The sequence below is a fragment of the Anabrus simplex genome, chromosome 3, assembly GCF_040414725.1.
Source record: "Anabrus simplex isolate iqAnaSimp1 chromosome 3, ASM4041472v1, whole genome shotgun sequence".
Taxonomy (NCBI): Eukaryota; Metazoa; Arthropoda; class Insecta; order Orthoptera; family Tettigoniidae; genus Anabrus; species Anabrus simplex.
In genome coordinates this window covers 212767414-212784557 of record NC_090267.1, presented here as the reverse complement: position 1 = coordinate 212784557, position 17144 = coordinate 212767414, and the positions used below count along the sequence as shown (strand labels likewise).

At 39.3% G+C, this 17144-nt stretch overlaps 1 protein-coding gene across 1 annotated transcript in view; it reads left to right on the top strand.

Annotated features, from left to right (window-relative positions):
• LOC136867164 (general odorant-binding protein 69a) overlaps nucleotides 1-17144 on the top strand; it is a 30177-nt gene that overhangs the window by 12535 nt on the left and 498 nt on the right. The window contains exons 3-7 of the mRNA XM_067144280.2: nucleotides 3420-3472; nucleotides 4710-4745; nucleotides 11177-11279; nucleotides 13129-13193; nucleotides 14830-14879. Coding sequence (XP_067000381.1) covers nucleotides 3420-3472; nucleotides 4710-4745; nucleotides 11177-11279; nucleotides 13129-13193; nucleotides 14830-14877 — 305 coding nt within the window. The 3' untranslated portion in view covers nucleotides 14878-14879. The remainder of the gene's footprint in view (nucleotides 1-3419; nucleotides 3473-4709; nucleotides 4746-11176; nucleotides 11280-13128; nucleotides 13194-14829; nucleotides 14880-17144) is intronic.

The following is a 17144-nucleotide window of genomic DNA, read 5'->3' as shown; positions in this document are numbered from 1 at the left end:
TGCTTTACATCGCGCGGACACAGTTAGGTCTTATGGTGACGATAGGATATGAAAGGGCTAGGAATAGGCAGAAAGTGACCGTGGCCTTAACTGAGATGTGAAGATTGAAAACCACAGAAAACCATTTTCATGGCTGTCGACTGTGAGGTTCGAACCCACTGTCTCCCAAATGAAGACTGATAGCTACGTGACACAAACCATTAAACAATGTCATTGACGTCATTAATAAATTCATTTCTTTCTTATGAAAACGTGCATTGTTGTTCCACTTGCCTTAATGGATCCGTTGGCGTGTGGTATCAGATAAGTGTGGAGGAACTTCGAAGATAACATTTGACCATAAAACACTGTCAGTGTTCTCATAAATAAGACTCCAAAACAAAGGTGCAACCAGTCAGGGAGCCCTATTATGTTCGCTACAAGAAGTAGTTGATAACAAGAATGTTACCGTACCTCAGGTGAAAATGGTGAATTTACGACGCACTTTATGTCCGTCAAACAATACTAGTGAAAGCTGTTTAAATAAACTTATGTTGCAACTTCCGCCCCTAAAGATAATATCATACCGAATTATTTTGAAAACAACAAAACTTGTAGATTTTCGTTACTATTGACATCGACATCATAGCCACGAGACCTCCAGTTTAACGTGGAATCTAAATTACAGGTGGTGGTGGTGGTGGTGGTGGTGGTGGTAAATATTATTTTAATAAGTACAACTAGGAAAACCATCCCCTATTAACACTAATCATAAGGAAAATGGAAGAGATCCTGCACTTCGAGGAATGAGAATATCAGCAAATGACAGCGAAGGTCCATGCAGATCATGAAATTTGAAGATTCCCCGTGATTCGCTAACTTAATGCCATCGGAGTCGGAAGAGAACAAGGATTGACCAAGGGAGATCGGAAATGAAAGATGAAGGTGAGCAGCCTGACACAAATAAGTGGAAGCCGGGCTGAGGGGCTCGGACGGTTGAGGCGCTGGCCTTCTGACACCAACTTGGCAGGTTCAATCCTCGCTCAGCCCGATGGTATTTGAAGGAATTCAGATACCCCAGCCTCGCGTACATTGGCACGTAAAATAACTCCTGCGAGACTAAATTTCGGCACCTCGGCGCCTCGAAAAACCGTAAAAGTAGTTAGTGTAACGTAAAATAAATAACATTATTAAATAAGTGGAAGCAATGCCAGACCGTGGTCGCCAATCTACGCTCCCAAGCTAAAAGTCTCAGGGTCCTCTTATAGTTGCCTTTTACAACAGGAAAGGGGTACCGTGGATGTAAGCTCCCCCCCTCCTCCACCCAATACGGGGACCCAAACACCGGGACGTGACTTTTAATTTCAAAAATGGCGCATGCTTTGGCAGGAACCCAAAGCGCATAAGAACGTGGTCACTTGTTCGCTGCACAATATTACTTTAATATCTGACTCCTTGGCTCAATGGTCAGTGCAGTGCAGCCTACACAAATGCAAGGATTAAGGACAAACAAGCGACAGCGAAAACAGAAAGGTAATTAATGTTACATTGAAAGTGCAGGTAATAAAAGTAAAAGCAGCATTGGAAGTAATTAACAGAGAAAGCAATAAAATTGATAAATGTAGCAAACTATAAGTAAACAATAATCGTTACAATGGTCCTGCCACTGATAGGGATGCATTGAATTACCTAATCAGCAGCAGTATACTTGCACCTGAACAGGGCATGGTGTGGAACACAGTGACAGACAACGAAACTAAGTGTATAGTGATCAATTTAAAAAAATTATCATAGTAACGATGTACATATATGGTATATGGAATAACATCCTCAAGATGGTAATTCCATATATTCTGAAACCTGTATAAATATCCTACGGTAACCCCTGTTTTCAGAAAGGGTCTTATGAATGACCCCAGCTATTCCCGAATCAGTTTCAGCTTTATCAATATTTGGTAAGATTCTAGAGTATGTAGTAACACAACAGCTACTAGTTTATTTTGAATCTAATAACCTTCTGTTCAAGACCAGTTTGGTTATTTCGAAAGTAAATCAACTGTCGAAGCAACAGAATCCCTCTTGCAACATATAATTTCAGCTTTAGAAAACAAGGTAGTTGTCCAAGTCTCAGCATAGCGTTTGATTGTGTCTCGATTTCACCTTTATTTTCAAAATTGAACTATGGTGTTAATGATGAACAGCCGAACATTCTAGTTTAATCGAAAGCAAGGTTGAAGTAGGAGGAGTTGAAAGCAAATAAACTTCATATTCAACATGGAATTCTATAAGGTTCTGCCTTAGGTCCTTGTCTATTTCATGTACAAATAAATATATTGCCTTCTTATATCTAAGAGTCTAATGCCTGTTCAGTTTTATATTCAGATGATACCACATTTTTAAATGAGGCTAAAATAGTCCAAAAGCTCACTGTGTTATGTAAGTAAACATTAAACTAGGCAGTTGAATAGTTCTCTGCCAACAATCTCTCCATAAATGGTTTTTAAAATCTCACTCAATTATACTTCATTTTAAAAATTTAATTAGTTTCTACTAAAATATCAAGAGAATACCGGTATATACTGAGAGCCATTAGAGATAACGTTCCTAGTAAATATCTTAAATGCCTACTTCGCATTCTTCCATGGTATTCTTCAATACGGAATTCTGCTGTGAGGAAATTGCATCCGTATTTCTCAAATGTTACTTCTCCAGAAAAGGGCATTTTGTCATAAAATGGCCTACAACGGCCCACCGTAAGCCATTTTTTATTAAGGTATCTATCATGACTGTTGTAAACGCAAATATTTATAATGCACTTCTGAATGTATATACAAAATCGGACGAAGGCAAGCTCAGAAGTGATGTTCATAAATATACCAAGTCAGCAAACCAAGTCAATGTACCTCGTTATAGGTTACAAAAGACGGCTTCATGCCATTTCGTTGCTCACTTGAATATGTTGAATAAACTTTTATCACATCTGAAAGAAGTACCACCTAATATAATCAGAAATAAGCTTAAGGGTGGTAAAAGTAAACTCGTGGCCTAGTCCCGAGGTGGTACAGCTATTTTCAGGCACACCCCCGTTGGAGGTGAGCTGCATGAACCATTTTACCCACATAGCAGCCCTGATGCCTTTCTTAAATTGCGGGCAGTACCCGAAATCGAACCCGGACCCCCGAGGGCGACAACTAATAATGCTAACCGTTACGCTACGGAGACAGGCAAGGGGTGGTTACTCATGCACACCTTTTACTCAGATGAGGAATACTTCGAAATTAATAAATCTGTTGTGTATTGAAATTGCATGTTATTCCTAATCTGTGTATGTATATTATGGTTTATTATTGGCTTTGTCTATTTTATGTAACATAATGAGTGAATAAATTTCTATTCTGTTCTGCATATATATGTATAAATATGATGTTATTTAATTACAGACAGCTTGCAGAAGTACATCCATGGTCTGATGGCGGACAATGAGCAGTTCAAGGTTAGTAAAAGAGTACCTACTGTATGGCCAATCGTTTATATTTTCATAATTCTAAGCAGTTTCAATAGAGCCCTAATGATATGAGACATGAGTGAAAACTATACTTCATACTATATAAGTATAGCATTCATAATGAGTAAGTGACAGCTTAATAGACTACTATCGATATAAAGAGCAAGGCTCATGTATCTCAAAACCACATGACGTATTGAATGAAATCACGTGGTTTCCGTGATCACGTCAGTCCTGGTGATTGGTGGTGATTTTTATTTTAAGAGGAAGTCTACCCCCTTTAACCCTATCAGAAGAGTAAACCGCGCTCCCAAGTTGAGATCATTTGTGGTTTCCCTTTTATTCGCCTCTTACGACTGGTATGAACAACACAAAGATATACTGTGCCCCATTTTTGCGTCATTTTGAGGGCATAACTGAATGTTTTCTCCCTTTGAATTGATTTGTTATTAGCTCCCATACATGGAAGTTTTGTATTTTGGAAGCCTGTACGGTAAATGCAAATATCGTTGGTTTATAAAATCGTAAAATTTCTGAGGCCTATAGATTTCACAGTTTACAATGGTAATACAGTCTGTGTCCGCCTCTGTGATGCAGTGTTTAGTGTCATTAGCTTCGACCCCCAGAGGCCCGAGTTCGATTCCCGGCTCTGCCACGAAATTTGAAAAGTGGTACGAGGGCTGGAACGGGGTTCACTCAGCCTCGGGAGGTCAACTGAATAGAGGTGGGTTCGATTCCCACCTCAGCCATCCTGGAAGTGGTTTTCCGTGGTTTCCCACTTCTCCTCCAGGCAAATGCCGGGATGGTACCTAAATTAAGGCCACGGCCGCTTCCTTCCCTCTTCCTTGTCTATCCCTTCCAATCTTTTCATCCCCCACCAAGGCCCCTGTTCAGCATAGCAGGTGAGGCCGCCTGGGCGAGGTACTGGTCATTCTCCCCAGTTGTATCCCCCGACCCAGAGTCGGACGCTCCTGGACACTACCCATGAGGCGGTAGAGGTGGGATCCCTCGCTGAGTCCGAGGGAAAAGCCAACCCTGGGGGCTTAGCAGATTAAGAAAGAATGAATGAAAGAAAGAAAGAAAGAAAGATTCTGGAAATTGTTGACACGAAAGAAAGCTGCGGTTATTCCTCTTTTTTTCTGCTACATAAAATATAAATATATTTAAACGCCTTTGAATGCAGATTTGCTTTTAATGACATCGTGTTTCTTTCTTTTACTTTCAGTGCTACATCAAGTGTATCATGGTTCAGATCGATTCGGTAAGTACATACTAATGTAAAGTATCAAGCAATTCCTATTGATGATAACTTCTTAATTTTGTGCATCAATCCCATTCACTGTTCATCAGAACCTGTACTTGATAAGGGATGATAAATATTTCAGTCCCTTCATCAACTTTGATGATTAACCTAAACCAAATGGCCTTGTGTTTCTACCACATTGCCTTTTTTCTTTCTATGTTTATTCTTGCTTTCTTACTTGTTTGCGCTTTTTCTCTTAACCGCTTTCGAACATCTAAATGCCCTGAAGAGCTGAAATTTTACAGTGGAACCTACGTATTAATATTATCTTAAGTTACATTAAGCAAGAGTTTTACTGCTAACACAAGATTTTCAAATATTTTCTCGATGCCGAATCTTAATATCCACAGATTTAGAAGTTGATAAATAGTCGGGAGCATTTAATAAACATTGTTAAAGAGAAATGTGAGATTCAACTTCAAGGAAATAGAATGGTGATAATACGACCTTTCTTCCCAGTTTTTATTTCTGTGTCCTAAACCGTTTCTCTACGAGGTCGGGTATGAAGTGAGATTAATCTTCGTGGCATTTCCTGACGTCAACCTCATAAGAGCAATTAAGGAAATGAAATGAATGACGTCATATATGATAGTAGGAAAAGAGAGAGTGAAACCCAGCGCTGGTATATAGCCTACTCCTGTCTAATAGCACCAAGGGGTCTGGTCAAGGCTTAACTTCGCCATCCGACGGACAAATGATCATCTACAATGGCATATGCACTCATTACACTGCAGATAGGTTTGGAACTGAATCCAGGCTTTTGACACGCAATCTAGTGATTAGAAATTGTATACCATCACCTCTCATACCCTGCGGCCAACATTATCATGGTGGCAATTTTTTCGACCATGGAGACTCGAAAGGTCTAATCACGGTGTCAGACGATGTACATTTCACGCCTGAATTATCATAGCCAACAGACGGGCTAGTACCCCTCTTGGGGCCGATGACTTTCGATGTCAGGCCCCTTAAAACAACAAGCATCATCATCATCAGCATCAGTACCCCTCTTGTCATCATGTGGAGGAAAATGTATCTATACCGTATTAGATATATATTTCTTGCTTATATGCGAAAAATGAAACAAATTAAAACTCGTGTGTCTCTTCCTAGCACAGGGGTCTCTGAGGGCCACACAGCAAGCTTTGAGTCTCAGTGGGAGTCGGATTAAGACACTTTATCAGAAATGTAAAAAAATTAAGAAAATTGTTTACAGGCCTACAATGTTTTCAGTGTAGAGTTTAAAACTCAAATATATTGTATAGTAAAGAGATATGAAACATGCTTTTAAAAAGCCAGAATTTTGTCAAACCGTGGTTCTAATTTAGTCTGTTCAGTAAATAAAATCACCTTTAAAGGTTGGTCGCTCAAATTACGCCTGTATTTTGCTCTTATGAACTTCAACAATAAAACGGTTTGCTCGCACGTATACCTAGTCCCGAAAACAGATAAGACACTAAATACAAAGTATTTGATCTTAGGGTAGTTTTCTTCTGAAGATATTTGTAAAACTGAACAAGGCTTATTTCTTCGAACTTGCCTTTCATTGTGTCATCAGACTGAAGAATGATTAATTCCATTTACAAACCTGGTTGAAGATTTTCAGTTTCATCAGAATAGGGGTTTGAAAATCGTGCTCGCCCTAGAATGTGGATCTGAGCCTGAGAATCTCTGAGAACTGTTTCTTCAGATCACCAAGAATTTCCATTACAAACAAGAGTGGAAAATGTCAGGCAGTCAATGATTGGCAACTGAGAAAATGTGTAATTTGTGTTTGTGGAATGCACTGTTCAAGAAAAGTCAGCTTATGTCTAAAACCTTTGACAAGGTCGTCGGGGGATTTATTGAACTCCTTCGCGGTCTGTATTTTGGAGACCTGTGCTTTACAACATACTCCTTACTAGAAAAAATAAGTAGAAATCTGTTTCAGTCATGTCAACATTTTGTAACTTGACGAGTGTACATTCAGTAATCTCAAATATAAACTCTTCATTGTCAACCCACTTTTATAGTAATAGCAGACAGACGTGATTGTATCACTTCTAAAATCTTGATTTAGCTTAATCAGAAGGGGCATTCTAATCACAGAAATTCCTACGAGAACATAAAGTTTTAAAGTCGTGTTCACAATCGACGTTCGAGTAAAATTGACTTTGTAACTCCCGTAAAATGCTCATTTAGGTTTCCAAACTCTCGCCATGAATTGCTTTGAACGTGAAGGTAGAGGGAAGTGGTTTGTCTTCCATGAAATGCTTTCCTGATAACATGAAATATGTACAGTGTGTCACCTTGTAGGTACACTCGTACTAGTTGGGCAAGTACCCTGTGTTTGCAATATACATGTAAGGCAGTTGGCAAGAATGGACTGATAATTTGTTCTAATGACGTCCTCAAGTTCCAGGTTCACTGTGGAACTAGATATATTTGTAAATCATGAGAGGCCAAATAAAATGGTGTCTCAGTATCAAAATTAACTTTACAACCGATAAGAATTTCCAGTTATAAGTGTGCACATTATCACTCTCATAAACACAACGGAAAGGACCCTAGGGAGCAGAACGAGTAAAAGCCCACAAGGGAAGGGCCAAATCCTCTAATCTTGTCAGTTTTCACCCAAGACATATTATGAAATCAGACATTCTGGCAGTAAAACATTTCTTTCCAGAGCAAATATATAATTCCTTCCTCCATTTACCACGGATCTGCTGTCACCCAGGTGGCAGATTCCTTGTCAGTTGTTCACCTAGTCGTTTCTTAAATGATTTTGAAGAATATTTAATGGTTGTAGCAGAAATGATTTCAAATAAATTGGTAAATTATCTAACATCTCCCTCTGATTTCTCTTACTATGAATAAATATTTATCCCAGTTTGTCTTCTTGAATTGCAACTTCATCTTCATGTTGTAATCCTTCCTACTTTCAAAAACCCCACTGAAGCTTATTTGCCATCTGTCAGCTGATAGCTTGGATTATACCACTTCATCGAGCAGTTCGTCTCCTTGCTCCCAAGTCCTCGAGCACAAAGACTTTAATATTTTCGTAACACTACTCATTTGTCGCAAATCACCCCGAACAAAATGTGCTGCTTTCCTTGGGATCTTTCCAAGCTTTCGAATCAAGTAATTTTGTTGAAGATCCCATACATTGATCGGGGTCTTACCAGAGACTTACAGGCCCTCTCCTTCACATCTTTACTCATCATCATCATCATCATCATCTGCTTACCCTCCAGGTTCGGTTTTTCCCTCGGACTTAGCGAGGGATCCCACCTCTACCGCCTCAAGGGCGGGGGATACAACTGGAGAGTATGATCAATACCTCGCCGAGACGGCCTCACCTGCTATGCTGAACAGGGGCCTTGTGGAGGGATGGGAAGATTGGAAGGGATAAACAAGGAAGAGGCAAGGAAGCGGCCGTGGCCTTAAGTTAGGTACCATCCCGGCATTCGCCTGGAGGAGAAGTGGGAAACCACGGAAAACCACTTCCAGGATGGCTGAGGTGGGAACCGAACCCACCTCTACTCAGTTGACCTCCCGAGGCTGAGTGGACCCCGTTCCAGCCCTCGTACCACTTTTCAAATTTCGTAGCAGAGCCGGGAATCGAACCCGGGCCTCCGGGGGTGGCAGCTAATCACGCTAACCACTACACCACAGAGGCGGACCACATCTTTACTACAACTCCCAAATACCCTAACAACCAGATGAATAGATCTTTAACCCTTATTTACAACCTATTTAACGTGATTATCCCAATGAAAATCTTTCCTGATATTAACACATAGATAGTTACAGCAGTCGCCATGAGTTACATTCACTCCATGAACACAGTAATAAGAACAGGGGATATTTTCTCTTGGTGAACTTCCTTTCCTCTTCAGTTGAATTAGTTACGAATAAATCGATTGAATAATGTTACAAATAATGTTAGTTTTGTGAAGGATTAATGTGTAACTTGTGTGGAACTACTTTTATCATTTTAATAGCGCAGTTAGAACGTGTTATCTAATTTAGTTTATTGTAGGCTACATTGTTCCTTCTAAAATAATTCCATTATGCCAGTTAATGACACCAGCTCTAGAATTTAGATTGATAGGAAATTTAGGTTGATTTATTACAAGCGATTTAGGGCAGATATACTTTGTACACATCCTTAGATATGGCTTCCTTTCACTGACCTCACTGTCAAGCTCCTGTGAGTTACAGTAATTATACGTCTCCAAGATCTTCTAATCGCACCTAGTACACTATAGTGGTGTCTTCTAATTTTACATCCCTCTCCTTCAATGCATTTAATGTATGTCTCCTTATTCTTTTACTTTCTAATGCCCAGTTCATTACTCTTCCAGACAAAATAACTTTCTCTATTCATCTCGCAGGATCCCATTGACTGAAACGGTTCATACATTCACCTTTGACCAACATGCTTCGTAGGCTTTCGCAAACTGAACTAATTCTGTTTTCTGTGAAGTTTTGAGCTATTGTGCAGTATCCTGGGTTAGAAAGTGGCTAATATTTTCCATCCTCACTGTAGGCTTTGTCAAGGCTAACTATGGCATTTTTTCAAAGTGATCATGTTTTTATCTCTTGATTACGAATATACTTCTCCTTCTGTTTCCACCTTTTTACCAGAAATCGTTTTCATATCAGTTGCCATCAGCTTACGAATAATACAGTATATCCCTATTCTACTGAGACTTCTTTTCTGAACAATAAAGTGAGCCTCAAAGCAGAGTAATGAAAAGACAATCTCCACACTCACTTCTTTGCAAATTATCTCTATTCCTTGTGTTTATACATAGATTGATTCCTTCTCGTCAAAATGTTCGATTTAATTCCTGTTGAAACCACCTCAAATTTTCGAAGACTCTTAATGGGCCATTTCATATAAAAATCAGAGTACTTTAACCGCAATATTTCTACGTATTCTTTCGAAAATAATAATGAACCGTCTGAACAACATATGCCAATGATCATTAAACCAAACATTCCTAATATAATTTAGTTTATTTTCCGGGTTGGATCGCGTTGTTTTTGTCTGTACATTACGTACAGTTTGCCGACGTTTCGAATACATTGCAGTGTTCTTTGTCAAGGCGACTGAAATACCCCTACTCGGTCCGAGGTAATCAGTCTCCCAGGCGGCAAACTGTACGTAATGTACAGAAAACAACAACACGATTCAACCCGGAAAATAAACTAAATAATTCTACACGCCGTAGAAGCTTCACCTCTAAGATTCCTAATATCAGATGTGAGAGATTGGAAAATCCGTGACAAAGTCGAGAAATTTAGAACCATGTTTTCCACTTCTGGAGAGGCATAAGGCCCTGAGGTTCACTCAGCGTACCGTATTAATTCCTGAAGGGAAAGGTGATAAGGCAGACAAATAATCTCTCTAACCCACTAAACATCGAGGTTACGGGTAATGAGAGCCTCAATTTTCCCCACCTCCAGGGATCTCAAAGCCTGATATGCTGTTATCTAATCAACCAGTATTTTCTAAAATCTTCCACATACTTGGTGTCATGCCTAATAAGCGTGATCACGGAACAATATGGAGGTCACCAGTCCTTACGTAATTAACTAATTTTTACCATGGTTTCCTAATTGCTACACACGGCGTCAAAATTTCTAAATCTAGAAGTTTACAAAAATAATCAATAGTGTATTTTACATCTATTCTGTCGTCTTAAGCCTAAAGGCCGTATGTCAAGGCTTAAAAGTTTGGGAAATGACCTATTCTCTAAATTACAAATCGCCTCACTTCTTAAATTGATGTTTTTGATGCTACTTTCACTTAAAACTACGTACATCTCAGAGTTACGGCTATATTCTTAACGAAAACATGACACTGCCAATTCGCCTGGGATTTTAAAACACGTTTGAATTTGCTTTACATCGCACCGACACAGGCATGTCTTATGGGGACGATGGGATAAGAAAAGAATGAGAGTGGAAAGGAAGAGACCGTGGCCCTAATTAAGGTACAGACCCAGCATTAGCCTGGTTTTAAAATGGGAAACAATGGAAATTCATCTTCAGGGCCACCAACAGTGGGATTCGAAGCCATTATCTCCCGAAAGCAAGCTACAGCTATATGGCCCAAACTACATAGCCACTTTCTCGGTAATAAACGTCCGAGGTACGGCATAATTTACTTGAATGTTTCGTCACTTTCTAACTGATATACGGCTACTTCGCTGAAGAAATAGGTAGAGTGACCCCTAAACATTACAATGATAAAAAAATGCAAATTTAGAAAACTTGACACACACTTAGGGCGGGGCAGCATTGTGAACAATCAAGAGAGCACAATTGCGTATTAAAGAAAATGAAATTAATTATGTAATAGTATAATCACTTCATCATTTTTTTTTTTTGGCTTCTAGCTCTCAGATGACGGAGTATTTTCTCTAGAAGCGGAGCTGGATAACGTGCCCCCAGAAATCAGAGAGGAGGGACATAGGATTGTCCACGACTGTAAGACCACAAGTAAGTATATGCTAACTGACATTATCTTATCATTCTTACAGTGTGGTATGTTTCTAAAACCACTGTGTCCAAATGGCAATATTTTAGGACGTTCATACTAAAATAAAATGGCGTATGGCTTTTAGTGCCGGGAGTGTCCGAGGACATGTTTGGCTCGCCAGGCGCAGGTCATTTGATTTGACTCCCGTAGGAGATCTACGCGTCGTGATGAGGATGAAATGATGATGAAGACGACACATACACCCAGTCCCCGTGCCAACGAAATTAACCAAGGATGGTTAAAATTTCCGACACTGCCGGAAATCGAACCCGGGACCCCTGTGACCAAAGGCCAGCACGCTAACCATTTAGCCTTGGAGCCGGACACGTTCACACTGAGCTACTGAAATTATCATTCTTAAGCGTATGACTCAATATATAACATGCATAGTAAAATAAAATAACTGCACTTTAAAACTTCTGGACATATTCTACTGCCTGAGGTGTTTAAAAGAGGAAGTCTTTTGGATCTTCTGCGTAAGCATATACCGGGTGGTCCACCAGCCCCTTGCGATCCAGTTTTATCCATCCCTTCACATTTACTACAATTCTGAAAGACATCGGTCCCTCTCCCTAAACCGAGGGAATATAACAGACATGTGTGTTTACGGGGTGGAAAACAGCAGGATTTTTTTTTTTTTTTTTTTTTGCTAGTTGCTTTACGTCGTACCGACACAGATAGGACTTATGGCGACGAGGGGAGAGGAATGTCCTAGGGGTTGGAAGGAAGCAGCCGTGGCCTTAATTAAGGTACAGCCCCAGCATTTGCCTGGTGTGAAAATGGGAAACTACGAAAAACCATCTTCAGGGCTGCCGACAGTGGAATTCGAACCAACTATATCCCGGATGCAAGCTCACAGTCGCGCGCCCCTAACCGCACTGCCAATTCGCCCGGTAGCAGAAATCGTGAGCACCACTATTAATTCATTATGGGTACCTCGAATGAACCCGTAAAACGAGTACAGATACGCAGAACACGTACCTTAAAACAAGAAGTGGACGCATAGACCGGGAGCACGGTACTGTATAGGCTGGGAAGTGGGCGGAGTACGTCGAGTGTCGCAGTAGCTCACATGGCTAGCGCGGTAGGATGTGTGATAGATGACAGAGCTCGAAGGTTAGAAGGTTCAAGTCCCATGTACGTATTTTTTAAGCCAGTTGCTTGGGATATTTATATTATAATAATATACGTATTACCATGAAGATCTTAATGATTGAGTCATCGGATAGTTAAGAGCAAATAACAAGCATCTCATGGAGGCAGACTTTTTGAATACCTACTGCTATAGTATTTCACCTCATCAGGGTATCTGTCAAAACTTTAAAATGATATTCTGTGGGACCTGCAGTGCATGGAACACCATCATCCGACCAACCTCATACGAGTCGAATGCACATCAGTTTCACGTCAAGAGCATTCATATTGAATGGCCTATTCTATTCTGGTAATAGTGCGTTTTATACGTATGGCTGTGTTTATAGCGCATTGTTTTTTCATGCGGAGACATAGCTTGTACACACAGATTGATTGCATAGCATGGTACCGTTTAATGTCAGCTTAACCCACCACTGAATTGAATTTCACTATCACCTTTAATTTGATTACGTAAATGCACTTGCAAGGCTGTACGTGCGGCATCTGATTACCGTTACAAGTTTTTAAATTGAAATAAGTTAATTAATTAACCATAAGGTATGCTTCTTGGGCTAAAATTCTTTCTAAAATAACAGTTAAGCCTACCAACGTATAATAAGAATTACTGTTTCTTATATTTCACTCATTTCTCATCGAACCTGTCTTGTATTTCAGCTGGAGTTGACGCATGCGACACTGCCTATCAAATTCACATGTGTTACAACCGCAGCAACCCTCAGGTGAGTTTAACTAACATCCAAGTACCTGAATAGATTCGCTTGCTTACCTACGTATCTCTTTAGATTGCTACGATAATGTTAGTTACTCAAATAAATTATTTTTTAAGGCACCTGAGATCCCGATGTAAAAAAATCCGCTACTTAATTGCACTCTTGCATAGCCATTTTATTGCCATGACTAGTATTCCTACAGTTCTACCATTTTACAACTGATTTGTCAGTATGACTGACATGGGAAGTGCACTAATGACCATGATGGAAAGCTGTTGTGTTCCTGCTCTGCTTTGGAATAATGTGAGGAACAAGAGACAGGAGAGAGGTCTTGTAACAGACTTATGTAACAGACCAGCACGATATAACGTCCCAGAAATGAGATACTAACTATAAAAATTCCGGATAACTTCAGTAACATTCGAGGTGAAAATTATAAATAACTCAGTATTCATACCTGTACGTGCCGATCTCTACTATATTCTCACCAGAATGAGGACACTTTGGAATGTCAATGAACACCATCATCTTTCATCACCTTCTCTGTATTATGGCTCGGTTATGCATTTGAGGAAGAGCTTCTCGTATGTTTGAAATACGAATTTTCGGAAAGTGTGCCTCCTGGAATCCGAGTCCAAATGACAATTCTAAGAAAAGCTAAAGGAGCTACATAGTTATGTGGGTCTTTGATATTGTCCAATCATTTGTCTTGTAAATTCTTTGCTGGCCTCGCGGTGTAGGGGTAGCATTTTCCCCTCTTAACCGGAGGCACCGGGTTCGATTCCCGGCCAGGTGAGGGATTTTTACATGGATCTGAGGGCTGGTTCGAGGTCCATCCAGTCTACGTGATTACAATTGAGGAGCCATCTGGGGTGAGATGGCGGCCCCGGCTAGGAAGCCAAGAATAACGGCCGAGAGGATTCTTCGTGCTGACCACACGACACCTCGTAATCTACAGGCCTTTGGGCTGAGCAGCGGTTCCTTGGTAGCCATGGTACTTCGCAGCTGTTGCGCTATGGGGTTTGGATTTTTAGTGAATTATGTGCAAATATGTGAAATTTACAGTGTAGCTAAGGGGAGGTAGAAGCTTTCAAATCATATACTTATTTTTAAATCTTAACATTATATTAAGCCCAAAATAGAATAATTATTCGATGATGTCACCAATCTTATGTGAGGAGAAATCACCAAAAAAGATGGCAACAAGAACAATATGTCATTCTTCTCCTGCCTAGTGTTTTCTTAGTTGCCTAGATTCAGCACTTTAGTGTGGATTTAGCCGAGATTTACGGCCGAATGCCTATCCTGATGCCAACCCTATGTGGAAGAATGTACTGCATTCACTATTGCGTGGTTCCGTGGTTGTTTGTAGTGTGGTGTGTTGTATTTAAATTATCATGTGTATTAATAAGAACACAAACACCCACCCCTGGGGAGCAATATTTCATTATCATATTTATTATGAAGTCTTGTTGTAGGAACATAAGATTTAGTTTAAATATTAAATTACCGACGATACAGTCACGTTTTACTTTTTATTTTCTTGTTTTATGAATTATATAGCAAAATATTATTAACAATGAATAGATTATCTAACGAGTTTATAAACTTACCTCCTCTAATCTTGATGTTTTGTCTCTTCTAGCTCTATGCTGCCGTTCTTCACACTTTTGATTTCAAGATTGACGAATAAAGGTAAGTAGAGGCAGGTACTATTGAAATTAGTGTCCAAGGGAATTACATTTCAGTTACGTACTCAGACTTAGACTATATTATATTCCCCTCAGCTTTCTATTCGTTTTGTTTTTGCTATTTGTTTTACGTCGCACCGACTCAGGGATAGGAAAGGGCTAAATATGGGAAGGAAGTGACCGTCTTTTAATTAAGGTACAGCCCCAGCATTTTCCTGGTGTGAAAATGGGAAACCACGGTGAAGCCATCTTCAGGGCTGCCGACAGTGGGGTTGAAACCTACTATCTTCCGATTGCAAGCTCACAGCTCCACGCAACAAAACGTGTAGCCAAGTTGCTTGATCGCTCTGAACATTCAAAGAGAATAGTTGAACTCGACATTTAATTTTCCGTAATGTATAATTGCTCAAAGAGAGAACGGGCGCAAAGTGTTGTACATTTCCCGCATTTGATATTTTGTCAGACTTAATTCTGACTATTGTCAAAATATAATCGACCTCCTGTGTAGGCCTGTACCCACTATAAACGTTACATTATATGTCCAGTTGTCTCTGTGAAAATTTTACCTGCGAGGAAGCGATACAAATCCACAATACCATGCCTTGCAGTCAATTTCATTGTTTGAGTGATTGCTGAAAAGTATTAAGAATTTTTTTGCAAAGAATGCATAAAGCTCAATGTCGGAAGTGGGCATATTTCGTGCTTCAAATACTCATCACTGTCATCAGTTCGATCTGGCTCTGATGATGCTTCGATGGTTTCCTTGATATGGAAATCCTAAACCAAGTCCGCTCAACCTCATAACAATAAATGGGGAAAGAATAATAACAAACCTAACACCACATCGCATTAGGGTTCACGTTACTAACCACACAATACTCTGTCTTGACCAGTGGAAGATAGTCGTCAGCCAAGACTCATAAGATATGTGGCTCCAATTATATTGAGTTAATCCTTGATTTCTATTCATATGATGTAAACCCGTTTGATAGCGACGTGTATCAATATCTCTGTGTTTGAGTTAAAGGCTGGTATTGCCAAATATGCCCTGAAATTAAAAATAAGACATCGCCCATCTATTTTACATGAAAGCACGTGCAAAATCATTTTTAGTATAATATTTTCAGTACCACGATTCGAAGCACAGATAACCCGAAACTAAAATGTTTCAGTGAATACGCATAGGTTAGGTACATCCATAACATCGGCACTGTGGAAGAAGACGAGAGAAACGAACAGAGAAGAAGAATGAGGATCCTGGTATATGTAATTACAAAAAATTGCAAATTGATCTCAGTATTCCATGGCCTTGATTCATGACTCAGCAGCTCTGAGACCATTGAATGAGTAGCAGAATATAGTTCCAATAAATGTATTATTACTATTAACTATAATATCTGCATTGTGTACACCATTACTGCTCAAATAATAATTAGTCTTTCAGAGTCTTGAACAATAAGTCAAACATTACTTCCCTACAGCTGAAAATGACTTGCTGGGAATTATGTGATATCTTGCCAGATTTAGGAGTATATATAGTGATATTTATATTTGTGAACTGAAAAGTTCATCCGAGTTTCCTCATTCTGTTAAGAAACATTACGTTCTGCAACCATTACGATTACAATAAATTTCATATGATTTTCATTTCTATCACCAGTGTAACCAATTTGTCACACACCAAATCGCTTTTACAAAATGTGAAATAGTTACCTGAGATTTTCTTTATCTCTCCTCACATCAAGACATAAATTTTATACAATATTATGCAATGATATGCCATATATGACAACTTCTTCACTGTTTTCACATTCCGCGAGTGGAATTGAATTCCTGGTAATATTAGGGCGGCGTATAACAAAAATATATTAAACGCAGCTGAATGAGAGTTCTTGGGTGGGTAAATTTGAATTAAATTACGAATTGTTTTGAGACAGACTACGTTTCACACAGTTTACATTTATGTCACCAGTGCGATGCACCACGTGCATTTAATAAAATACAATTGCACCTTAAAGTTAATTTATAAAAAAAGTCAAAATGCTACTCACTGACTCACAATAAATTCACACATACAAATTTAGATTGCATCTTATTGTATATATGTATCTTAATTAACTGTTACTTAATTAACATTCTTGTTTCATAATTGTTCTTAATTATTTACATGCAATCATTTACAGTAACTCTAAGACTTTTCGTTGGCCACTATTAGTATACGTTTAAGTGGGATGAGTATAATATTTGTGTTAAATTTGTTTTGCTTGTG